General features: G+C 49.4%; 1 protein-coding gene across 6 annotated transcripts in view; it reads left to right on the top strand.

Annotated features, from left to right (window-relative positions):
- Positions 1-25,137, top strand: part of AMOTL1 (angiomotin like 1) — a 201,053-nt gene extending 175,916 nt beyond the window's left edge. For all 6 annotated transcript variants that reach the window (XM_060399259.1, XM_027979153.3, XM_027979155.3 and 3 more), the window contains 5 exons: positions 2,514-2,704; positions 7,978-8,103; positions 9,184-9,410; positions 17,206-17,481; positions 19,142-25,137. In XM_060399259.1, coding sequence (XP_060255242.1) covers positions 2,514-2,704; positions 7,978-8,103; positions 9,184-9,410; positions 17,206-17,481; positions 19,142-19,248 — 927 coding nt within the window. In that variant the 3' untranslated portion in view covers positions 19,249-25,137. The remainder of the gene's footprint in view (positions 1-2,513; positions 2,705-7,977; positions 8,104-9,183; positions 9,411-17,205; positions 17,482-19,141) is intronic.
- Positions 25,138-26,831: the final 1,694 nt, after the last annotated feature.

Below are 26,831 nucleotides of genomic sequence, written 5' to 3'. Positions count from 1 at the left end.
CCCTCCCCATAGAAAGTCATTCTGAAAGGACCATTGAGAGAACAACTTAGAGCACTTTTGAATCAACTACCCCGCAAAAGGGCTCTGCCTTTAGACACACATCAAGACACTGCTGACTCTCTCCACCCAGCCCTCTAACAACACTGAGCCCCAGATGAGCTCCATTATCCCTGCAAGGTGCCCTGGAACCTTCCAGAAGGATGGTTAGACTGGAGGTGAGCACAGTGGCATGGAATCGTAAATCAGTTCAGAACATGGACACTGAGGTTAGGCTGACCAGTGTTGAATCCTGCCTTCTCCTATTGAAAGAGTAATCTGTCTGAGCCTTCACTTCCTTGTCTCTAAAATGGGGCACATAAATTATACTTACCGTACACTTGTAATTACAAATAAGAGAATCTGCACAAAATCCTTACAGTGATTGACACTTAGCAACTGATGAAGGAAGAATAACTATCATTGCTGTTTTTTCTCATTATTACCTTCAGAGTCGTTTGATCAAATTACTCCAACTTTTCCAATGCCACTGAAATAAAAAGTGACAAATGTGGCTGGACTGAGAAGAGGGAAGAGGAAGATAGGTCAAGACGCTAGGACCAGCAGGAAATAGCAGTTCTCCGCAAACAGATTCTTTTCTTAGAAGCCACCTCCCTCTACTTTGGGAGGTGAAGTGTAGTACTCAAGCATTATTAGAAGTTGGGAGAAAGTGAAATAGAGTAACAGTAAAAAGGGAAGGGAAATTAAAATTTTTAGAACTCACAGTCTTCTTTCCTGAACAGAGCTCAGGTGGTCTTAGGAGGTAGAAGAGAAGGGGAAATATTCTTTTTTAAAAAAATATACTGACTTATTTTTGCTTTGGTTACACTGGATCTTCATTGCAGTGCAGACTTTCTCTAGTTGTAATGAGTGAGGGCCACTCTTGGTTGCGGTGCATGGGTTTCTCACTGGGATGGTTTCTCTTGTTGCGGAGCACAGGCTCTAGGCATGTGGTCTTCAGTAGCTGCAGCACGTGGGGTCAGTAGCTGTGGCTCTCAGGCTCTAGAGCACAGACTCAATCATTTTGGTACACTGGATTAGTTGTTCCACGCCATGTGGAATCTCCCAGGACCAGGGATTGAACCCTTGTCCCCTGCATTGGCAGGCAGATTCCTATCCACTGCACCACCAGGGAAGTCTAGGGTAAATATCCTTGAAGAGCAAAATGAGGTCAAGGACAGCTGAGAGACCATTTTAAGGTCAAGGCGCTAATTAGGGCATTTCTCCCAGGTGAACACATTGGGGGCAAAGATTTTCTCTGCACTGTTCTTTGTGGTACCCCTGTACAGAGTGCATGCTTAGTAAATATTTGGTGACTAGCTGAACAGGCAGCAGAAGCTGGCCTGCCTGACTCTTCGTATGTTTTTCTGGCCAACATACTTACCCATTAGATTGTGCTATCTCTGAACACTTGAGGTGCATGTATTTGCTCAAATAGCTCTTAACCCGAGAAGGTCACCAGCCTCAGATGCAACACAGGGGATTTAGACAGAAACTGAGAGGTGGCTTTCTTGTGGACCCAGATGGAGAGAAGGGGCTGGGAAATGAGCTTGACTTGCATCAGAGGTTTTCTGGTAGCACTTTGTTTAGCCCCTTAAATTGTGTTACGTGCTTTCATAGTTGTCCTATTTGATTACTCGGCTTCCACGTGGGGTAGGTGTTAATTTCTGTTTCCCAGATGACAGTGGTGAGGCTGGGCAGCATGCCCTCAAGGCAGGGGTCTCCAGCCACTGGGATCTAATGCCTGATAATCTGAGGTGGAGCTGATGTAATAATAATAGAAATAAAGTGCACAATAAATTAATGTGCTTGAATCATCCCGAAATCATCTTCCCCCTGCCCCACCCCCAGTCTGTGGATGTCTTCCAGGAAACCAGTCCCCATGCCAAAAAGGTTGAGGTCTGCTGCCTTAGGGCACCTCACTCCCACTTCCTGTGCCTCCCTTCTGACTCCCAGCCTCAGGGAAAGCAAACAGCTGAATCACTTCCTTGAACTCTGGAGAAAATGCCCTAGACCCAGAGGCCCAGTCTTCTTTCCTGTTCTTACTCTTGGGGTAAATCAACTGGGAGACATTGGACAAAGGCACTTCCTGACAGGTCAAGCTGAATGTAGCCAGACAGACTTCTGGTTTAAATCCTGAACCTACTTAAGAATAGCCTTAGAGACACAGAACAGTGCATTCAAGCTTCCTCGACAGCTTAGTTTTCCCATCTGCAGAATTGGGATCACATTGTGCATTTGGTAGAATTCCAGGAGAATCAAATGAGCTAGAGGAACCGGACATAGGGGTTGACAGTGTGGGGATCCACCCGTTAGGGTCAGCAGTGCTGGAGAGGAGGCAAGGGCATGCGGATGCGTATGAAACGCGCAGCAGGACCTGCATGAACCGCGCGCTCTCCCCGGGGGAGCTCTGCCCACGCCCAATCTCCTTTGCAGCCAGGTTTAGCATCAAGGTGTTATTTCTTCCGCTTCTCCAGAAACACGGCAACAGCCAGCCGGCCAGCCTGCCAGAGTACAACGCTCCCGCGCTCATGGAACTTGTGAGGGAGAAGGAGGAGCGCATCCTGGCGCTGGAGGCTGACATGACTAAGTGGGAGCAGAAGTACGTGGAGGAGAGCGCCATCCGCCACTTTGCCATGAGCGCCGCGGCCACCGCTGCCGCAGAGAGGTGAGGCCCGGCACCGCGCGGCTCGGAAAACACAGTGGAAAGAAGCGTGGGGTGTCCGGAGTGGTTCACGGGTGCATCCCAGGGAGTGAGAGCGGTTAAAAATAATTTCAGCGTGGCTGTAGTGCTAGTTGGAGAGCAAGCTGTGGTGTAAGATTTCTGGAGAATGATTTCGGTAATTTGTCCGTCTTCTTTGGAGGACTCATTGGAAAAGACCCTGATGCTGGGAAAGATTGAGGGCAGGAGGAGGAGGGGGCGACAAAGGATGAGATGGTTGGATGGCATCATTGACTCAGTGGACATGAGTTTGAGTAAACTCCGAGAGTTGGTGATGGACAGGGAAGCGTGCCTGCTGTGGACAAATGGGGTCACAAAGAGTTGGATAGGATCTAGCCACTGAGCAACACCACCTCTGCTTTGGTTCCACAATTCTGGTTCTCAGCATTTATTTTAAGGAAATCATATAAGTGCCTGAAGACTTATGTCCAAGGACGTTCATCTCAGTGTGGTTGAAAACATCAGTACATTTAAAACAGAGTAGAGCCCAACAAGTAGGAGTCAGTCAATACTTTAAAGTCCATCTGTTCAGCAAAGTACTATGTGGTCTTTCAGAATGATGCTGGAAAAGTATACTTCATGCTCTTTTTAACAGTGGGTATGTTTCATGGGCCAGACAAGAACATGCAATCCTCATAACAGCCCTGAAAGTGAGGACTACTATTGCAGGTGAAGAATTGGGGTTTAGAGAGACACAGTGATAGTAATTGGTGGTACCACCCACCAAATTGAAATTTGCCCGGCTTAAAGCCTGATTTCACTTGGTTTGAAATGGTTTTCTGTGACTATCAGTTACTACGTTGTGGGTGCACAGCCTTATTCTTTCTTTAAAAATTAGCTCAAAATGCTTGATAATTCACATGATAATCCTGTTAGGTTCTACCCTTGTCTGAATGAGCAGGTCGTTTCCCTCAACTGCTGGACCTAGCCTGCATTCACTTCTGCTGCACTGACCTGCAAGGCTGTGTGTTCTGCTAGTCCAGATTCTCACCACCCTCCTTTTTGCCCATAAATTGTGGGCATTGAATTCAGAGTTGTTTGGAATTTACCAAAATTTTGAGTCAGCATATTTGGCAGAGAGCCTCAGATAAAACTGAGCATCAATAAACCTGGACTAAATAAGGGTTGTTGTACCTTTGGGGATGGTAGGGTGTGAACCAGGCAGGAGAAGAGAAGGCTGTCGTTTAGCCAGCCCTCCACTTCTTGGGCTCTGTGATTTCTTCTTGAATGAGGTAGAGAAGGTCCCTTGTGGTTCGAGGAAGTTACTTTATAAGTTGAGCGTGGGCTGGCATGTTCATTACCCAGGTAGAGAATTGCTAGCTGAATGCCCAGATGGCACCTCCAGGAACTTAGACCAGTGCTACCCACATGGGCACAGATGCCTTCTTCTGGGTGCTCAACACACTTGCACCTGCAGACCCAAGTGGAAAATGACTATTTGGGGATCCTTTATTAGTGCTCAAGTGTTGATTCTGTATGTCTGTGCTGTGAGGGAAAACAGCCCACAGTGTCCCCTCTTAGTGTGTCTTTGGGAGTGGAAATAGGCATTCAGGATGCATGTCAATCTCTTGGTGAGTTGCAACTCCAGCTGTGGAGGAAGTTGCAGCCTCAGGCCAGCCCTTGAAATGTGTGGGTGACATTGGTGAAGCCCTTGGAAACACTTTTGATTTTTTACATAACTGAAATGTTTTTATCTTCAGCTCTTTGTTTTCTGAGCTAATAACTAAATCACCTCTGGATCCCGATGCAGAGAACAGCCCATCATAAAGTTGCATGGAAGGATGTGGCCTTGTTTGCCAGCTTAGTCTAACGCCTGCCTGTCAGTGGTTGCCCTGGGAATTGTCTTTCTGCGTGACTTTTGATGGAAAGAACACCGAGTAGGCAGGCAGGACGTCCACTTTCAGCCCTTCTGTTTCACCAGCATGCATTTTCACTGCGCTGACCTGCAAGGCTGTGCGTTCTGCCAGTCAGGGCTCTCACTGCCTGCTTTTTGCCCACTATAGGTGTGTGACTGCACAAGGCCTTTCTGAGTGTCACTTACTTTACAGAAATTACCTAATTTCTGAAATGGAAATTATAGTTCTTGACTGGTGATGTGCAAGGAAACAGACTGTATTCCCCTGGCTGAGAACACAGAAACCCCAATAGCGCTACCTTGGAAGCATGACCCAAGGCTGTTATGGGTCCTTGTTGTCTCAACTCCTGATTTATCAGATGAGATGCGTGCTTGGGATCCCCAGGAGGGCTTCCTTGATGGCTCAGTGGTAAAGAGTCCACCTGTCAATGCAAGAAACTCAGGTTTGATCCCTAGATCGGGAAGATACCCTGGAGAAAGAAATGGCAACTCACTCCAGTATTCCTGCCTGGGAAATCCCGTGGACAGAGGAGCCTGGTGGGCTATAGTCCATGGTGTCGTGAAAGAGTTGGACAGGACTTCGTAACTAAACAACCAAAAAAAAAAAAAGAAGAGGGGTTCAGGAGACAAATGGGACTGGAATGTAAAGTCAGAAGTAGGGGATGGAACAGGTCTGAGGCATGAGACTGCTCAGTGGGCACAGGATGGGGGTGGCAGAGTGTTGTGAGTCGAACCAGCCAGAGCCCGCACGCAGTCAGCCCCATCCCACTATGTTAGGCCCAGCCTTGGCCGTCTGTCGTCCTTCAAGCAGGGGAAAGGCCTCTTGCACTCAGGCAGTAATCCTGTGGGATTTACCCAGCCCTGTTGCTCTCCTCCTTAGCTCTGTTTAAAGTCCCGGATGGATGGATGGATGGATTTGTAGGTGGATGGGGATGCTTTGCACCATCCCTCCCTTCCCCTTTCTTTGCTTTCACATGTCATTACTGAGCATCTAACAATTCCGTGGGAAACTTCCCTCCCTTCTACTGACCACTGCTTCCCCCAGTCTTGCGAAAAGTCAGTTCAGAGGAGGTCACATTTGTAACTCCTATCTTACTGTTCTTTTCAAAGAAAACCTCTGTAGTTTAGCATGGCTTTGCCGTTAACAAAAAGGGAGAAAGGGAAAACAAACTTTTGAGAAAGGTCAAAATTCTGAGCTGTTATTGCTGAGATGCTAAATGGCTACGTAAGAACTGGTACAAATGACTATTCCCAGCCATTAGCTTAGGGACTTTGCAGCGACTGCTGCATACTTCATTGTTTATAGGCAGTGTGATATTTGTGTACCAACTGCTTTTGCCATCTGGATGGATTTTTGGCACCAGTGATCAGAAGTTTGAGAGGCTAGGCTGTTTTGTGGGGTGGGGAACTTTTGAAACTTTTTAAACATTTCAAAGCAATGTAATATTTTGTTGAGAGTTGTGCGTGTATACCTTCTAAGTTGTTTTCATCTAATTGTACCTCCTGTCCTTGATAGTGTAAATACGAATTTTTAAATATGTCTCCAGTAAATTCTCTAAAAATAAATCAGTTGCAAATGTTTCTGGCTCTAGTTCCCTGTATTGATGAGTTTTGAGCACCATGGAGTGAATTTATAATTGTGTCAGTATGTTTAAAGCACTCTGCTGGCTTCCTGTCTTGTTAGGCGTTCTGACTTGTTTTAGTCAGTTTGCACTTGGCCACATTCTCACGTGTGCCCTCTTTGTTGGTTTGTCTTACCATTTGTGTACCTTTGATGAGGCCTTCTTCATAAAGACACGGGACACTCAGGAGTGTGAAGTGATGGTTAAGAGCATGGACTTTGGAGTCAGGGATATCTGGATTTGAATCCATGTGCCTTCACTAACTGGGTGCTCTTACAAACTCACTCGTTTGTTCATCTGTAAAATGAGGATAATAATGCTTACTGCCCAAGTTCCTAAGAGAGCTACATGAGATACCTCGGGTAATGTGCTTCACCCAGGTCCGGGCATGATGAAACACTCCCTCATGGACACATGCAAGAAGGCCCCTCTTTTTGCTACTTTTAGGTGTTCTAGAAAAGAGCTTTAAGATTTTAACACTGTAATGTGAAGTTAAAGGGATGTGAAGCTGGATCACTTCTTACTAAAGATTCACTTCCTAATTTAAGAGTATGCCTTTCAGCCTCAGACATGCTTAGATCTCTTAGAATTCTGAGATCCCCAACCCCCAGGCCGAGAACCAGTACCATGGGCTCTTAGGAGCAACCGACTAACACAGCGACTGAAGCTTCTGCATCTGTCTGTCACTCCCCATCGCTCGCATCATCGCCTGAACCATCCACCCTCTCCCACCCCACCCGACCCCTGTGGACAAATCGTCTTCCATGAAACCTGTCCCTAGTGCCAAAAAGGTTAAGGACCACTGACTTAGATGACATGGTTATCTTGTCTTTACCAGGCATCATTGAAAGAGAGTGTTGGTTGTATCCGACTCTTTATGACCCCATGGACCATGCCTGCCAGGTTCCTCTGTCCGTGGGATTCTCCAGGCAAGAATACTGGAGTGGGTTGCCATGCCCTCCTCCAGGGGGATCTTCCTGACCCAGGGATCGAACCCGGGTCTCATGCATTGCAGGCAGATTCTTTACCATCTGAGGCACCAGGGAAGCCCTGTTAGGAGTAACTATATTGACAGAAGCAGAGACAGGAGAGCAGTCCCCTTTGAGCGGCTGTTTCCAGCCAGGCACCTGCTGCCAGCTGCACTGCTTTGCAGTCTCCCTCTGTCTGTCCCTCCCCGACTCCACCCCCTCGACTGGACTTTGCCAGGACATAGGGTGTGTCTTCTTCACGTTTGTGTCCTGCTGCCCAGCACAGTTGTCACACTGAACGGACCTGAATCCTAGGCAGGAGCTCACAGGAGAAGCGAGCTGGACGTAAGCGTGGAGGGGACTCCAGCCAGGGCCTTGCTATCCAGGAGGACCAGTCTCCATCTCAGGGATTTCCTGAGTCCCCATTTACTGTAAACACTGAGATAGCTCCTAAATGGGGGAGAAATAGAATGACACCTGAATGCTGGTTGAGAAGGTAAGAAAGGAGAAGTGTGAAAGAGCACAAGCACGGCCATACTAACTGACATGATACTATCCGGTGTCCACATGCTAGGAGACACTTGCCCTTACACCTGTAAGTATACAGTGTCTGTATTCAGCACACACCACGTCGCTTGTGATTCAGGATCGTTGGTAGAAAGGGCAGGGAATTTGGAATTTTGCATTTTATGTTCCTTAGATACTAGCTTCGTTCTAGCGGTTCAGGGAGAGAACTGACTGACATCAGTCTGTGTGTGTGTCCTGTGTTGCCAGGGACACCACGATCGTCAACCACTCGAGGAATGGCAGCTATGGCGAGAGCTCACTGGAGGCCCACATCTGGCAGGAGGAGGAGGAGGTGGTGCAGGCCACCAGGAGGTGTCAGGACATGGAGTACACGTAAGGGACGGCCGTGCCCAGCCCTCGGGCCCCACGCCTGCCACCCCTCACGAGCCCGGCGGGGCCACCAGCCCACTGTGTGCACTCATCTCCAGCCCTTTCCCGTTCTAGACAGCCCTTCAGCTTGAGCCCTCCCAGTCCTCATTCCAGGGAAAGAGTCCTGTTAACAAGGGGCTGGAGCCCGAGGTCTCTGGGAACTAATTTCATGTCAGATGCAGATATTTAGGTGGAGGCTAATAACAAGAATTTAGAAGCCCATGTGTTTTCTGGGTGTCTGTCTCAACAGCCTAGTCGACATTATCAGCTGGACAGAGGGAACCATCATATGCCAGAGTCTCAGAGTTTTTGAGCCAGTATTTGTATATTCCAGCCAGTAATAAGATATGTAGCTAATGTGTTTTTCTCCTGAAGTAAACAAGAAGTCCTCCAGCAGGCTTTGTGACATCGCAGAGCTAGCCTGCCACCCACCCCCAGCCCTCTCCGTCAAGCCCTGGGAAGCTGAGCTTCTCATTCTGTGAAAATAGAACTGCGTGGCTGAGTCGTTGATAAGCTCAGCAAGTTACTACTTAGGTTGTGAAAAAGAACTCGCGTGTCTCCTAATTCTCATCTTTGACCTTCAGGGAGGAAAACATCATCTCACAGAAAACTTGTCCATTTCCTGCCCACCCCACCCCCCCTCATCCCCCCCACCCCGCTCAGAAAATAGGCAAATTGACTCTTGTGAGCAGCCTACCCTGTGTGAGGCTTGAGTTTGTGTGTGTTTCCCTGTAGTTCCTCGTGCCCTTCCCACTGCCAGGCTTCTAGACACACTTCAGTCAAGAGGTCCCTGCCAGGTGGCCACAGGCACTCAAACTGTGTGTCCTCAGGGTCCCAGAGCCTCCTAAGGGGCCAGAGAAGGTGCCCCCTTTTCAGGTACTATAAAAGATCAGTCTTCTACAATGGAGATTGTAACTGAAGACTCAGGCGGCAATTAACTCTGTCCTTGGAATTATAGTTAAAATCTGTGGGGTCCTGAGAGAAATATAAATATCCCTGTCATTCCATGGATTTTGATCATGACTGTTCTGTTTTCTTACACAGTATTAAAAATCTCCATGCCAAAATCATAGAGAAGGACGCCATGATTAAGGTCCTTCAACAGCGATCCCGTAAAGATGCCGGGAAGACGGACTCCTCCAGCCTGAGACCCGCCCGCTCTGTGCCATCCATTGCAGCAGCCACCGGGACTCACTCCCGCCAGACCTCTCTCACTAGCAGCCAGTTGGCTGAGGAGAAAAAGGAGGAGAAGACCTGGAAGGGGAGCATAGGTGAGCGCCACGCCCTCAACAAGCCCTGCCCCTCCCCAAGCAAGCCCTGCCCCTCCCCAAGCAAGCCCTGCCCATCTGCAGAGAGCCCCACCCCCTCAACAAGCCCCACCCCTCCCCAAGCAAGCCATGCCCCTCTGCAGAGCCCCACCCCCTCAACAAGCCCCGCCCCTCCCCAAGCAAGCCATGCCCCTCTGCAGAGTCCCACCCCCTCAACAAGCCCCGCCCCTCCCAGGCAACCCCTGCCCCTCTGCAGAGAGACCCACCCCCTCAACAAGTCCCGCCCCTCCCAAGCAAGCCCTGCCTCTCTGCAGGTGAGCCCCACTCCCTCAACAAGCCCCACCCCTCCCCAAGCAACCCATCCCCCTCTGCAGATGAGCCCCACCCCCTCAGGCAAGGTCCTCCCTCCGTAAGTGAGCCCCACTCACCCCCAGGCAAGCCCCACCCCCACATAGGTGAGCCCCTCCACTCCTCATGAGAGCCTCTGAAGAGCAGGAGTCACATAAACACTGAGGCACCTCAGTTGGCCAATGGAGTTCAGACCCCCTTGTGAAAATAGGAATTTTGAGTATCTCCAAGTCTCAGTTTACTCACATGTGAAGTTCGGTTCCCTCGCTCAGTTGTGTGCAACTCTTTGTGACCCCGTGGACTGCAGCACACCAGGCTTCCCTGTCTTTCACAATCTCCCAGAACTTGGCTCAAACTCATTTCCATGAGCTCGGTGATACCATCCAGCCATCTCATTTTCTGTAGTCCCCTTCTCCTCTTGCTGTCAATCTTTCCCAGCATCAGAGCCTTTTCTAATGAAAAGACCTTCCCATCAGGTAGCCAAAGTATTGGGGCTTCAGCTTAAGCATCAGTCCTTCCAGTGAGTATTCAGAAGTGATTTCCTTTAGGATTGACTGCTCTGATGTCCTTGCTGACCAAGGGACTTTCAAGAGTCATCTCCAGCACCACAGTTCAAAAGCATCAGTTCTTCAGCACTCAACTTTCTTTATGGTCCAATTTTCACATCCATACATGAGTGGATGATAGGAAAAACCATAGCTTTGACTATATGGACCTTTGTCGGCAAAGTAATATGACTGCTTTGTAATAAGCTGTCTAGGCTTGTCATAGCTTTTCTTCCAAGGAGCAAGCAACTTAATTTCATGGCTGCAGTCACCATCTGCAGTGATTTTGAAGCCCAAGAAAATAAAGTCTGTCACTGTTGCCATTGTTTCCCCATCTATTTGCCATGAAGTGATGGGACCAGATGGCATGATCTTAGTTTTCTGAATGTTGAGCTTTACACCAACTTTTCACTCTCCTCTTTCACTTTCATCAAGAGGCTCTTCAGTTCTTCTTCACTTTCTGCCGTCAAGGTGGTGTCATCTGCATATCTGAGGTTATTGATATTTTTCTCGGCAGTTTTGCTTCCAGCTTGTGCTTCATCCAGCCCGGCTTTTCTCATGATGTACTCTGCATGTAAGTTAAATAAGCAAGGTGACAGTATACAGCCTTGACGTACTCCTTTCCCAATTTGGAACCAGTCCATTGTTCCATGTCTGGTTCTAACTGTTGCTTCTTTATCTGCATACAGATTTCTTAGGAGGCAGGTCAGGTGGTTTGGAATTCCCATCTCTTGACGAATTTTCCACAGTTTGTTGTAATCCAAACAGTCAAAGGCTTTAGTCTTTGACTAAAGTAGTCAATGAAACATAAGTAGATGTTTTTCTGGAATTCTCTTGCATTTTTGATGATCCAAAGGATGTTGGCAATTTGATCTCTGGTTCCTCTGCCTTTTCTAAGTCCAACTTGAACATCTGGAAGTTCTCGGTTCATGTACTATTAAAACCTAGCTTTGAGAATTTTGAGCATTGCTTTGCTAGCATGTGGGATGAGTGCGATTATGTGGTAGTTTGAACATTCTTTGGCCTTGCCTTTTTTGGGATTGGAATGAAAACTGACCTTTACCAGTTCTGTAGCCACTGCTGAGTTTTCCATATTTGCTGGCTCTTTCACAGCAGCATCTTAGGATTTGAAATAGCTCACCTGAAATTCCATCACCTCCACCAGCTTTATTTATCTTTGATGCTTCCTAAGGCCCACTTGACTTCGCACTCTAAGATGTCTGGCTCTAGGTGAGTGGTCACACCATCGTGGTTATCTGGGTCATTAAGATCTTTTTTGTATATTAGTTCTGTGTATTCTTGCCACCTCTTCTTAATATCTTCTGTTTCTGTTAAGTCCATACTGTTTCTGTAATTTATTGTGCCCATCTTTGCATGAAATGTTCCCTTACCATTTCTAATTTTCTTAGAGAGATCTCTAGTCTTTCCCATTCTATTGTTTTCCTCTATTTCTATGCATTGATCACTGAGGAAGGCTTTCTTATCTCTCCTTGCTATTCTTTGGAACTCTGCATTCAAATGGGTATATCTTTCCTTTTCTCCTTTGCCTTTAGCTTCTCTTCTTTTCTCAGCTATTTGTAAGGCCTCCTCAGACAACCATTTTGCCTTTTTGCATTTCTCCTTCTTGGAGATAGTTTTGATCACCACCTCCTACACAGTGTTACAAACCCCTGTCAGTAGTTCTTAAGGCACTCTTTTCTATCTGATCGTATCCCTTGAGTATTTCTCACTTCCACTGTATATTCGTAATGGATTTGATTTAGGTCATACCTGAATGGTTTAGTGGTTTTCCCTACTTTCTTCAATTTAAGTCTGAATTTGGCAATAAGGAGTTCATGATCTGAGCCACAGTCAGCTCCTGGTCTTGTTTTGCTGACTGTATATAGCTTCTCCATCTTTGTCTGCAAAGAATATAATCAATCTGATTTTGGTGTTGACCATCTGGTGATGGCCATGTGTAGAGTCACCTCTTGTGTTATTGGAACAGGGTGTTTGCTATGAGCAGTACATTGTCCTGACAAAACTGTTAGCCTTTGCCCTGCTTCATTTGGTACTCCAAGACCAAAGTTGCGTGTTACTCCAGGTATCTGTTGACTTCCTACTTTTGCATTCCAGTCCCCTATGATGAAAAAGACTTTTTTTTTTTGGTTTTAGTTCTAGTTCTTGTAGGTCCTCATAGATCCATTCAACTTTAGCTTCTTTGGCATTTGTGGTTGGGACAGAGACTTGGGTCACTGTGATATTGAATGGCTTGCCTCAGAAATGAACAAAAAAAATCTCATTTTTGACATTGCACCCAAGTACTGCATTTTGGACTCTTTTGTTGACTATGAGGGCTACTCCATTTCTACTAAGGGATTTTTGCCACAGTAGTAGATGTAATGGTCATCTGAATTAAATTTGCCCAATTTGGTCCTTTTTAGTTCACTGATTCCTAAAATGTCAATATTCACTGTTGCTATCTCCTGTTTTACCACTTCCGATTTACTTTGATTCATGAACCTAACATTCCAGGTTTCTAAGCAATATTGCTCTTTACAACATAGGACTTTACTTCCAACACCAGTCATATCCACAGATGGGTATTGTTTCCACTTTGGCTCAACCTCTTCATTCTTTCTGGAGCTATTTCTCCAGTCTTTTCCAGTAGCATATTGGGCACCTACAGACCTGGGGAGTTCATCTTTCAGTGTCATATCTTTTGCTTTTTCATACTGTTCATATGGTTCTTCTCAGTATTCTTCTGAAGTACACTGAAATGGTTTGCCATTCACTCTCCAGTGGACCGTGTTTTGTCAGAACTCTCCACCATGACCTGTCAGTCTTGGGTGACCCTGCACAGCATGGCTCATAGTTTCATTGAGTTAGAGAAGGCTGTGATCCTCGTGATCGGTTTGGTTAGTTTTCTGTGACTGTGGTTTCCATTCTGTCTGCCCTCTGATGGATGAAGATAAGAGGCTTGTGGAAGCTTCCTGATGGGAGGGACTGGCTGTGGGGGAATCTGAGTCTTGCTGTGATGGGTGGGGCATGGGTCACCAGTTGCCTGCCACGAGAACAGGAGCTCTGGCTGCAGCAGACCTGGGAGGTATGGGGTGTGAACCCCACCACAGAACCACCCAGCAGACAACCCACAAGCTGGAGAACAGTTAATACCAAAGAAGTTTTTGCACTGTTGCGAAAGTTCTGGGACCCACACCAGATTTCCCAACCTGGGGATCTGGCAAAAGGACTGAGAACCCTCAGGGAATTTGACTTTGAAGGCCAGTGGGATTTGATTGCAGAACTTCCACAGGACTGGGGAAACAGATTCTTGGAGGGCACAGACAAAACCTTGTGTGCACCAGGACCCAGGAGAAAGGAGCAGTGACCCCACAAGAGACTGAGCCAGAATTGCCTGTGAGTGTCCAGGAGTCTCCAGTGGAGGTGTGGAAAGGATAATGCATCATACTTTGGTGGTGGAAGCAAAGGGCACCCCACCAGAGTCACTGTTAGCCATGAGTTGACGCACATCATAATCATTATCATTATGACTGAAAGCTAAGGTGTCTTACGCTATAAAAATTTTTAGTAGGAAGACGACTTTGAGACTTCAGGCCTCTCAACTTGGTTCTGCCCCAAACCAGTGGTAGGACTACTCCACCTCTGCTTGTGGTGTCTAGAGGTGTCTTTCCTGCTGTACCTCATGGGGTCATTGCAAGGCCAAAATGACATACTGGAGAGAAAGCGCTTTGCAAGCAGTGCTCTCGTATAAGGGGCTGCTGGTGGTATTTTGTTGGGTTGTTGTTGCACAGGCAGAGTTTGGAAGAGCATTCTGCAAACACAGTCATAGCCATGAACTGGTATCCTAGGGTGACGGGGACCAGCAGCCCAGCTCGCTGAGTCAGAGAGGATGAGACAGCTGCCCAGGTCACAGGCAGCACTCCCGGTCACACATCTTCCGCTCTTGTCCCTGACTCTGCAGCCCCAGGGGCCTGGCCCTTCTTTGATGCATTTCCCTGGGTCAGAGTGTGTTTTGTTTATCCATGGAGCTGAGAGCCTGTTTTTGTTAGCCCAGGACAGTGGAGGAGCCTGGCTGCTTCATGTCAAAGGAGATAAGAGCTTCCAGGAGGAAGCTGACAGACTTGGGGGAGAATCAAAGGCACCCAGCCATTATCTCCGTTTGAAATCCCCCCATGGGTTACTTCTGGAGCCCCTGCCCTCCAAGGAAATGCACTTCAAAGAAGAGGCATGTGGACAGCAGCTGGGATCTTCAAAGCCCCTCCCAAGGACTCTTAGCTCCCCTCCCCATTTAGAGAGCCTCAGCAGCAGTGCTCATGTGGACTTGAGAGGGGACTCAGCACGTGCTCAGCTCCCACAGAAACCTCTCTGGCAGAAGCCTGTCTGTGACATCCAGCCAGGCAGATATTTCCATGGGGGCTGTGCCCGTAGCCCTAGCATTTGATGTGCCTCAGCCAGGCCTGGAAGCGGAGGACTCAGCTGCAGGAAGAGCTCCTGTGTTCTCCACACTCGTATTCCCCCTCCTTACTGTGATCAGCATCCACATGTCACAAGACAGTGGAGCCCTCCCACTGCAGAGGGAGGCACAGGTTCAATTCTCACAGACCTCCTGCACAGGCTCCGCAGCGTTCCCACGGTGTCTTGTCTGAGGAGCTCTGGAAGGAGGTGGAGGTGATAACATATCCCTTTCTGATGGCTCGGGCTCGCAGGTGAGATGACCGGCCAGTGGCTTAGTTGCACAGGAGCATCCTCACTAGACTGTGGCTCTCCACGCAGGGGTAGGGTGATGAGGCGGAAAAGGACAGAAAGTAGACTTAAAGGCAGGCACCTCTGGCTTCAAATGCCATTTCTGCTACTTCTCAACGGTGAGACGCTAATTTCGGCCATTTCCTTTTCTGTAAAACAAAAGATAGCAACAGGACCTACCTCATAGGAAGTGAGATGATGTCTAGGAAGCACCTAGTCAAGGCTTCTTGCTCCTCAAGGTGTGGTCTGTGGGCCAGCACCACCAGCATCGCTTGGGAGCTTATTAGAGAAACGGAAGCTCGAGGTCCCCCGCTGACTTGAATCTTCATCTTAACTATATGCAAGTAATTGATGTGTGTGTGAACATGTTGAGAAGCATCACTGTAGACAGACTGGATTGAGTTGTGTTGCATTATGAATGGGCAACCTGAAATAGCCCTAGCAAGGAGACTGAACTTCGTTAAATGAACAGACACTTGATTGTGGTTACTGCATTTTGTGTAGGCTGGTGTAGAACGAGGGCCGTATTTCACAATTAGAACAATTGCTGTGCTGTCCAGCTCGCAGAAAGACATTGAGGAAACGGGGCACATCACACCTCCCTTTTGCCCAGCCAGCCGCCCTCTTCCCACCCCGGACACTTTGGTCTTGGGACAGGTGGGTTCGAGCGGCCCTCCGCAGGAACCCAGCTGGCTTCCTTCCTCTTGGAGGACATGGCTCTTCATCACAAGGAGCTCTCTGGGGAATATTGTACACAACTCTGTTGCCGTGACCAGGAGGCATGCTTGTCTTGACCCAGGCCCTGGGGAGATAATTCATTACCAGAGAAGAGTGGAGTTGCGGGCTATTAAGCAAGCAGCAGGCCAACAGGGCTGTGTCTAGGAGCAGAGAAGCCGATACAGGCTGCCACTGCTCAGGACTAGCCCTCTTGGGCTGCATACAGAAAGAAAGCATTGTCTCCAGAAAGCCTTGCAGAGTGCCCCTGCCCCTTGACACTCTGCCTGTAAGGCATCTCTTCTCCCTTCTTTCCATAGAATCCTCAGAATAGTAGTATCCTATCATTTGTCATGTTACATTATAACCAGTTTATGTGACAGCTCCTCCCCTGCGCCATGCTAGGTTTTTTGTTCTTGGTTTTTAATTGGGGTATTCAGTTCAGTTCAGTTGCTCAGTCATGTCCGACTCTTTGTGACTCCATGGACTGCAGCACGCCAGGCCCCCCTGTCCATCACCAGCTCTCAGAGTTTTCTCAAACTCATGTCCATTGAGTCGGTGATGCCATCCAACCATCTCATTCTCTGTCGTCCCCTTCTCCTCCCACTTTGAATCTTTCCCAGCATCAGGGTCTTTTCCAGTGAGTCAGCTCTTTGCATCAGGTGGCCAAAGTATTGGAGTTTCAGCTTCAACATCAGTGCCTCCAGTGAACATCCAGGACTGATCTCCTTTAGGATGGACTGGTTAGATCTCCTTTCAGTCCGAGGGATTCTTAATAGTCTTCAGCATCACAGTTCAAAAGCATCAATTCTTCTGTGCTCAGCTTTCTTTATAGTCCAACTCTCACATCTATACATGACTACTGGAAAAATCATAGCCTTGACTTGATGGACCTTTGTTGGCAACGCAGTTGGTCTTATAATGTTGTGTTAGTTTCTGCTCTACAGGAGAGTGAATCAGCCATCCATATACATATAATCCCTCCCCCTTGGGCCCCCTTCCCACTGTGACCCCCATCCCATCCCATCCACAGAGCACAGGGCTCCTGTGCTATACAGCAGGTTTCCACTAGCTGCCTCTTTTACACACGTGTGTGTAAGCTCAGTCATGTCTGACTCTTTGCAACCCCGTGCTCTGCAGCCTGCCAAGCTCCTCTGTCCATGAGATTTTCCAGTCAAGAATAGTGGAGTGGGTAGCCATGCCCTCCTTCAGGGGATCTTCCCGACCTAGGGATCAAACCCAAGTCTCCTGCATCGCCTGCACTGGCAGGCGGATTCTTGACCACACATGCCACCTAGGTGGTGTATGTGTGTCAGTCCTGATCTCCCAGTTCACGGCTCCCCAGCCTTGTACAGACGTCCGTTCCCTTTGGCGTCTGTATCCCTGCCCAGCTGATGGGTCTTGCTTCTTGAGGCGCGACACTGAAGAAGCTGTTCTTCCACCCGCAGGGCTGCTGCTGGGGAAGGAGCACCACGACCATGCGTCCACCCCTGTGCTGCCCACCCCCTCTGCCACCACGCTGTCACCCCCAGCCCCCGGCACGTCGGCCAGCAGTGCCCATGCCAAGACAGGCAGCAAGGACAGCAGCACGCAGACCGACAAGAGTGCTGAGCTCTTCTGGCCCGGCGTGGCCTCCCTGCCCACGCGCAGCAGGCTCAGCGGGACCCCTTCCAACAGCCCCGTGCTGAAGCACCCAGCGGCCAAGGGCGCAGCAGAAAAACTGGGTACGAGGTCTCCACCTGCTCTCACGCTCCATAGAGCCCCCTATCCTGTCAGGGGTGGGGGAGGGGCTTCTACTGAGCTGGGGAGGGAGCCGGGCTACCAACCTACTCTCGCTTATGGGTTATCTTATGGTATGATTGGAGAAGGAAATGGCAACCCACTCCAGTATTCTTGCCTGGACGGAGGAGCCTGGTATGCTGTAGTCCACAGGGTCGCAAAGAGTTGGACATGACTGAGTGATTTCACTTTCTGTGGTATGGTTAGTCGCTCAGTTGTGTCTGACTCTTTGCAATTCTATGGACTGTAGCCCACCAGGCTCCTCCATCCATGGGATTCTCCAGGCAAGAATACTGGAGTGGGTTGCCGTTCTCTTCTCCAGGGGAGCTTCCCAACCCATGGACCAAACCTGAGTCTTCTGCAGTGCAGGCAGATTCTTTACCATCTGAGCCCCCAGGGATGCCCTAGACTCTGCAGGCTCTGTATTATTCTGGGATTGAAATTTGTGTGCTTGCGTGCTAAGTCGCTTCTGTCGCGTCCGACTCTTTGTGACTCCGTGAACTGTAGCCCGCCAGGCTCCTCTGTTCATGGAATCCTCCAGGCAAGAATACTGAAGTGGGTTGCCATTTCCTTCTCCAGGGGCTCTTCCTGACCCAGTCTCACGTCTCCTGCATTGGCAGGCAGGTTCTTCACCGCTAGTGCCACCTGGGAAGCCCTAAAATGTGTGTAGAGACTCCTAACCTATTACCATTTGAAAGAGCAAACAAATTGGCATTTGTCCTTTTAGCGGATGTTTAATAGCTAGCCCTTCCCAGAAGGTGTGCAAACAGACCCTCCGAGGGATGCTAAGGAATTAGCCCTGCCCCCCCCACCCCCCGTATGTTTGGGACCTGGTACCAGGTACCAGGTCCATCAAGAGCATCAGATACAGAGATGTTGCCTTCAGGGTGTTTACTCATCAAGGATTCAGTGTCGACTGAAGGAGACACTGATTCAGTCCCGATTGAAGCAGAAGGTAGATTTAAGGTAGGTGAACTGGCCCAGCACTCAGGCCAGTTCTGAGGAGTTGCTTTCAAACATTTAATAGAAGACAAGTTGGGAGGAGTTTTGCAACAAGTCCAGAAATGTCCTTGGAGAGAGCAGACTTGGCTTTGGACTGTTCAAAGTCGTGGGGTGAGGATCCCTCTGCTAGGGAATCCTTTGGAGGAGGTGGGGGCTCCTGGGCATAAATGAGTTGTTTTCTCCAACGGGATTCCCTGTGTTCATCCTCCAAAATAAACAAGTACACATAATATTCTCGATTTTTGGAGATGTAATTCCTGGGATACTCTTTTGCCGAGAAGGCAGGGAACCAGGGAGGGACCAGCCGCATTGTAGGCACTTGATAATTTTAATTTAGAGGAGAGGAGGGGAACAGGGTGGGTGAGCTCCCCGCACAAAGTCCTAATGCCCACTTCCCCCTTCATGTCCTGGTTGTGTTCTTTGTGTCTGAATCCCAGGCCCAGGCATTTAGCTTTGGTCCACCAAAGCTGGGCTCTGTGGCCTTAACCTGTGTGTGCTGATGGTGATGGGTGGTACTTGAAGTGGTTCCATTTGAGAGAGAGCTGGGTAGGCCTGTGGTCCTCCTGGGGAACGAGCCACTGATACGTCCCTTCTGTTTGGCAGAGAACTCTCCCGGCCACGGAAAGTCGCCTGACCACAAAGGCCGCGTCAGCAACTTACTCCACAAGCCCGAGTTCCCCGACGGGGAGATGATGGAAGTTCTCATCTAACCCTGGGCTCCCTGTTGAATTTAACAGCGGAACACTGAGGTGCGAGGAACATGGCAAAGAGAAAGAAAGATCACGAAGGTTGCGGATGGGAAATCAGGGATGGTTTGAGCAGATAAGGATTTCAGATTAGTGAGAATACTTTTTATAAATGTTAAAACAAAAACAGGAGACCTACATGACTGAAGATGAAGAGGATGCCGTGGATTTTTACTGCTTATGGTGGAAGAGAGAAGATGCATGTAGGTTTGGAAACAAAGAAGATCTAGGAAATGAAATTTTTTCATTGTACAGAAAAATGTACCTCTCGGGGAGGGTCTGTGTACACCCATGGTCTGGTTATAAACAGATAAACCTGAGCATGGATCTTCCTTGGAATACGCCCATTCTCCTTGCTCTTAGCTTGTTTTGAGAAGAACCTCCTAGAAATCTTGTAGTCTGTCTTGACATAACATCATTTCACCTGTGCCCTCCGTGATGTGTCCTGTGAATGCATGTGGGTGTGGCAGGGAAGAGAAATGTCTGGGGTGATGGAGGGTTTAAAAGGCCATCTCCACCTCTGTACCTGATTGGTTTGGATTTTCAGGAGGTTATGGGCCTTCTTGGCTTTTCTGCACTGAGCAGTATATTCTAAGCAGGATGGGAGCTTTCTGGTCTTGGGGTTCATCCCCCCCCTCTACTTCTCTGAGTTCATCTCTGTCTCTGCTTCATTCTGTTTCATTTTACCCTTTTTTCCTTCTTTTTTTTTTTCCTCTTGTAATAAGCCTTGCAGAGTTCCTTCGCTCTGGGGGTTGCCAGAGCAGTATCTGATCGGTCATCATGCACAGTGACGAGTGGGACAAAGCCTTTTGGTGTCTTTCTGGCAGCTTCCTCCGCCTTGGAGGAGTTGGGCTGCAGCAGTTGACGTTCTGACAGTGAACTTGGTCAGCTCCAATGAGACAGAGGATTCATGGCCACTGTGACGTCCTGCATTCAGCTCCTGCCATCACCACTTTCTCCCCTCACATCGGCTCTTGCGTGGAGTTTGGTGTATCCACCTCACTGCTCCATTGAGGTCAGACTTTCAGGATTGCCCTCCAGGAAACAAGGGACACTTGACTTGGTGGCATCTAGAATCTGCCCTGACACCTTGTCCCGCTTGCTACTGTTTGTGGCCCCTGCTCTGCCAGCCCCTTGAATCCTTCTGGATGTAGTTGGTGAGCACGCAGATTCTGTGGTTGTCAGCAGGTCAGGTCTGCCCTGCTGGGGACTTGCTTTGTAACCTGATAGGCCAGTATCAATACAGTGTGGTTGGACTGTTCAAGGGTTTAGTTTGAAGCAACTGGTCCAAAGTAAGACAGAAGCACCAGGTCAGAGAGCCCGGAATGAGTGAGGTCGTGGCCCCCTTTTCCCCGTGCTCTAGGGCTTCACATCTGACTTCTCAGATGTCAGCTTCCTTTACAAACCTGGAAGGTGCTGGATCAGTGGAAAGAGGCTAGCCAGGCCATCAGATGCCCTTGTGGGGTCCTGATGAATTTGCTCCCTCCCGGCCAGCGGCATCTTTGTCACCCCAGGTCCTCATGCCCACGATCTGAGACTTTCTCACATCCCACCCAAATGGGGCCCTGAAGACCATGTTACTTCAGAAAGTTGGCTGGGGTAGCTCCTTGAAGGGTGGGCCTTTGGAGTGTAACCTGGGTGCCTGCCTGCCTGCTAAGTCGCTTCAGTCGTGTCCAACTCTGTGCAACCCTGTGGACTCTAGCCCGCCAGGTTCTTCTGTCCATGGCAATTCTCCAGGCAAGAATGCTGGAGTGGATTGCCATGCCATCCTCCCAGGGATCTTCCCAACCCAGGGATCGAACCCATGTTTCTTATGTCTCCTGCCTTGGCAGGTGGGTTCTTTACCACAAGGGCCACCTGTGGGGAGCCCTGTAACTTGGGTGAAGCCTCCCCAGATCCACATGGTAGAAGAGGGTGATGAGTGTGGGTGGAGGGAAGGAAACTGTTGGCTTTGCCCAGGAGCTTCTCGGAGCTGCCTGGTGGTCAGAATGAGCAGAAGGGAGGCACCTCAAGCCTGGCTCTGTGGGGGGCTCTGTGTATCACACGTGTTGCCTTCTGTGGCCCCACTTTAAGCATCACTGAGGGTTGTGCAGCCTGAGGAACCGGAGCGGCTTTGCGGGGCCGAGCAGTCCCGGGTTCCGCCAGAGCAGTGAACCTCATGGGTGGTGCAAGGCCGTGGCGAGTATGGACACGTTGGGGTGGAGGGGCATGAGGGCTCCCCGTCCCATCTCTCTTCTCTTTCACTTTCAACAAGTGATGAGGCTCCGTTGATGGCACCTGACTCTCTTAAGGACCTTTTGACCGCTGATTAATGTTGAGAATGGAAAAAATTAGTATCTAGAAATAGGAGGGCCCCACCACCACTGCTGTCCATGCCTGGGCCACCCCAAATGTGAGCTGTGTCCCCCAGAAATGGGTGAGAGCCAGAGCCTCGTCTTTAGGCCCCAGCACATCTTGTTGGCAGTGCAGGCACAAGGCTCGCTGACTGTCCTTGGACCCCCAAGTTGCCAGGCTTGGTAACTCTCACAGTGCACAGACGTCACCATTTTTCTACTGTGCTGTGGTGTCTGTGCACCTTTTGTGCTTCTGACCTGCCTCCTCTGCAACAAAAGGGACTTACAGCTTTGAAATCTCTTCTTTTATGGCAGATTTCCGGCCCAGCAAGGGCCTCACTGCTCTTCATCTCCGTAGATTTCTCGAAGCCTTGCTTGCCTTTAGGAGAAAGCAGATACTGAACTCCTGCTGTGCGTTCTCGCCATTAATGATACATGATCTCATTGGATCTTTGGAAAAGAATCCTTGCTGCATTTTTTAGTGCCAACTGTGTGCAAGCACTGGGTACCTTTCAGTGCATCCTCAGACCACATGGGAGCAGGGGCAGGTTTATATCCTTATTTCGCAGAGGAGGAAACGGGCTCAGGGAGGTCAAGTCCCTTCTGCAGGAGAGACCGGCATCTGGACCGAGGGTTTGGGAGAGCAGCCTTGACGCGGGCCGGACTGCCTCTGACTTGGGGGTGATAAGCATCTTTCGGTGTCACACCTTGACCCGCTCTGTCCCCTGTGTGTGTCTGTGCACATGTGCACACACACACAGCTTCCTTCTTCATCCCCCTGACCCTCTGAACTGCTAGGACTGCCCATAAACAAGCTATAGATGGGAGTCTGTGTACTGTTACACTAGGCCACAAAGTGTTTTATAAAGCTCTTACTTGCATGGAATCCAGAGGCCGGGCCTCCTCCAGAACATCCCAGTGTGGTGTCTGATCATGAACTCCTGGGCCCTGTCTCAGAGTGAAAGGTCAAGGCCTAGGCCCTGGGTGATGATGACATGCCGAAGTCACCCTGCCGCCTCCTTGATTATGTCATCTGGCAGTTTCCGCGTGCCGCCCGGGGTACCGTGTGGAACAGGTGATGTCACTGCTTTCTGGCACTGATTTCCGAGTGTGTGCAGAGCCTTTCCTTGACATTTTCTTCTCAGCTTGTCTTCGGCTTCCCACAGGTTGGAGGCCAGCCACAGCGTCGCGCTGCGCCTGCTCGAAGTGGACACGTGGGACAGGGCTGCCATGTCCCTCCCGGGACTTGGGTTGGAGGCAGAGAGTGGGGGCCCTTCTTTCTGTCTTTAGGTTTGCGGAGCTTGCTCTTTGGGACTCACGTGAGCATTTAACTACACAGGACTTGGGTTGGGTATCCAGGCGTGCCGGAATGCCCCCTGCAGAACAGTCAGCCACCCCTGCTGTTTGTTGTCTCGTGGCTTTGACCTTGTGATGCTGAGTGCTAACAGTTAGAGATGTCTCCTTCGTCCTCTGCAGTGCTGGTGATTTAGTCTGGAAGTCGTGTGTGACTCTTGCGACCCCATGGACTGCATGTAACCCACCAAGCTCCTCTGTCCAGGGATTCTCCAGGCAAGAATACTGGAGTGGGTGGCCGTTTCCTTCTCCATTCCTCCTTGGTAGCTGATGATGATAGAAACTCCCCCCACTGCATCCTGAGTCCCAGAGCCTGGTGTGAATACAAACATCAGAAGAGGCAGGGTTCTAAGAGTAGGTGGCTGGTTGCAAGGTTTGGAGGCAGGGAGCTCACGTGAGCAGAGAGGTGTGTCTTCCAAAACAAAGCCCTACAGCCAGCGTATGTGCCCTGGTGCCGGTGGGTGTGCTTCTGTGTGCCCCCTGTGATCTCACACTCCTCCTGAGCCAGGGAGGACCGTGGCCGTGATATGAGGGAGTCCTTTTACACAGAACATCCTGCCCACAACTGCCTGCTTATCCCCAAGCTTGACGCAGCTGCAGTGTATGCTTTACAAATGTTTTTTCTCTTCTTCTTCTGTGTGTGTGTGTGGTTTGTTTGTTTGTTTGTTTGCTAATTAATCAGTGTGTTTAGAATGTCTTCATTCAACATGAGGGTTGTTCAGTGGGTCCCCGTGTGTGTGGCTCCATGGAAGATAGGCAGAGTCATTAAGAAGTTACCAGAAGCTGATCAGCTGGGAACATGAAAAGGTTAGCACTTCAGTAAATGGATTTCTTCTGGACCTAATAAGCAGTTTTTTTTTTTCCTCTCACTTTTAAGTAGTACCCCCCCCCCCTTTTCTTGTTTGGTAATTTAAAGGTATCTAAAGACATGCATTAAAAAAAAAAAACAAAAACCTGTATATATTGTCAGTGCATACATATGCGATGTGGCTCTAAGATTGTATGTCGAGTTTCTTTTCTTAATATCCAGAAGATCCAAGTGTTTCATCTCACCCTTGCCAATGACTGCAGTGCTATCCAAGTAGAAACATTCTGTAAACACCTCTGTTAGGATGGATCTGGGGGCCTGGCATGTTCCTCTGGTTGTCCTTAGAGATGAGGGATCATCATCCTTTGAGAATGGGTTTAAGTTTGGAAATAAACCCAAGTCATTGACTCAGTTGGATAAGTAAAAATGGGTGATGAAGGTAAGTCACATCCTTTTAGCTCTTTCTTTTAGAAAAAAAAAAAAGTCCCTAAGATATGCCTGGGCATGCTGCATCTTTGGACTCCTTTCAGAGTGACCACTTCAAAGGAAAACAGTAGTCACTAGTACATGTAACTTCCAATGGATTAAAAAAAAAAAAAAGCTGCTCTCTTGTCACGCCTTATACATGTTGCCATCTCTGCGTACACACGGATGTAAACACACATTCGTGCTATCTGTCTGCCTCCAGTTGGAATTCCATAAAACCATGTTAGACTTAAGTGCATGTTATTGTCATATTAGGCCAAAACCGGGGTGTTTCTTTGTCGTGAAACTTTGCTTCTTCACAGAATTAACACACTGTTTTCAGTATAATGGAGCCCATATACAGCGTTCTCTTGTATCAGCTCCTGGAGTTCTGGTACCCAGTGGTCTGTTTCCATGTGGTTTACCTAGAATTCTGTTCACGCAGAGACACCTGCAAGTATTTATTACAAACTGGGATGTGAACAGACTGACCCATAGTGGTTTTCTTTGATTTAAGGTGTTTTCCCCCTTTTGCGGAGCAGAATCTGGGACGTTCTGTGAGGCAAGGCGGGTCGGGCACCCACCTCGGCCAGAACTCCACTGGCCTGGGTGCCACCGCGCTTCCCACCAGCTGCATGTGCTGTGTTCTCTCCAGCAGACTCTGATGTAACATTCTGGCATCTTTGTATGGCTGGTCTGTCCTGGGGGCCGGGGAGCCCAGAGCTGCAACGGCCAGATGGGTCTGTGTACAGAGCAGGGAAATTCAGGAAGACGGTGTGTCCCCTACAGCAAATATTGATCCTGTTGGTCAGCCAAAGATTTTCCTATCCTTTGCTGCTTAAATTTGTGCCTTAATATTGTATATAATAAATGGATTAAAAAAAAAAAACAAAACAGTTCTTTCCCTCTCATTTGCTCTTTTCTTTCCCTAGGAGCTTATGTACCCGGTGCTCAGTCAGTGTGGGTTGAATTTCATCTCGTTTTACTCCTGGAGGCGGCCTCACTTGCTGTTTTGCTTCCAGAGGCCTCCAGTCCCCCACTGCACCCCTCCACCACCATCCCCTCCTTGTGGAACTCCTGCTCTTGATCCCAAGGAGGAAATGAGTCATCCAGGCCACTGGAGCTTGCTGTCCAGACCCCACCCGCCCCTCCAGACAAGTACGAGGAAACACAGGGACGTGGGCCCGGGAGATGGTGGCCACTTTGATGGCATCTGAGCTTCCCCTTGGGACATCCGTGGGCTCAGGGCCTGCCAGCGACCAGCGTCACACAGGAATTAACCTGAGTAGCCTGGGCCCTGAGTCTGGGCTGGGGTCAGACGTGTCTCTGCACCCCATGATGGACGTGGCAGATGTTGCTGCCTTGTTAGTTTCTTAGGGTCATAGGAAGTGTGGGGGGCTTTGGTAGAAAGAAGTCACGTGGTAAATGGTGGGGGCCTCAGAATAAATGTCAGGAGAGTCCCCAGGTGTAGTACTGTCCCAAGGGGACAGTGGACTGGGAACACTGTCGGAGGACGAGATGCCCTCTTTGTTCCCTAGTCCTGTGTCTTTTAGCGGAAGCCTCTCTTGCCGCCCAGCCCACCCCCCAACCCAGGCTTGGCAAAGGCTTCTTCAGTGTGAGCGCCGGGAGAGAGAGGGGCCTACCTCAGTCCGCAGTGATGGCTGTTGTGGCCTGCACGTGTTCCTGCCTTCAGTCTTCACAACAACCTGGTTGGCCCCATTTTAAAGACAAGGAAACTGAGGCTCAAACACCTCGGACAGGTCACTTGTGAAAGATGACAGGATTGGAATCCAGGTCTGTCTGACCAGGAGCCCATGCACTTGGCAATACTTGTGGGTAGGGGCTGAGAGCTTGGGTTCTTACCTGTCCTGCCTTCTACCCAAAGGAGCTCTTCTCTGCAGGGACCCCTGGACCCCTGCATGCGTGCAGATGTGACACGTGAGAATAAAGGGCAAACTGGGCAGCCCCCAGCCTCCGCCTCCCAGCGTGACTTTGGGAAGACAGCTGGAGGACCCGCATGCCCTGGGGCTCAGAGGAGGAGAGGGGGGCTCCTGAGCTGGGCGCCCCGCTCTACCATCTCCCTGCCCTAACCCCGTGCCTGCTGCTGGAGAGAGTCGCCTGCAAGCTCTGGCCTTTGTCCTGAATCCTGGGCCGGGGCCTCTGCACCGCAGGGAATAGTAGCGAGGCCTTTGAGATTGCCTGGGCTCATCTTAGTCAGGAGGCAGGTCCCAAATGAGAAATAAACCCGGAGCTCTGAAATGCCCTTCTTAAAATATAGAGTTCAGTGATGATGAAACAGGAGCTTTTGCTGTCTCCCTGTTTCCGGTGCCCTTTTAGCAGGTACCGCCCTGTCTCCCACATGCTCCCTTTAGCCACTGAGTTCCTGGCAGGCATCTCTCTTGGCCGGTCTGGCTCCCTCCGAACTCTCCCCTTATGAAGCCCCAGAAGGAGACTCTCCCCATCTGATGTGGCTTTCTGTCAAACAGTGACTCTTCCCAAGTAACTCGTGTGAAAACAGAGTATAGGGCTCGCAGAATGAGTAGCTGGGTAAGTAGGAGTAAAATAAAGTGAATCTACCCACTACAGGA

Source organism: Ovis aries, chromosome 15 (genome assembly GCF_016772045.2).
Source record: "Ovis aries strain OAR_USU_Benz2616 breed Rambouillet chromosome 15, ARS-UI_Ramb_v3.0, whole genome shotgun sequence".
Classification (NCBI taxonomy): domain Eukaryota; kingdom Metazoa; phylum Chordata; class Mammalia; order Artiodactyla; family Bovidae; genus Ovis; species Ovis aries.
The sequence above is the reverse complement of the archived record's forward strand: the minus strand, read 5'-3'. Positions and strand labels throughout refer to the sequence as shown.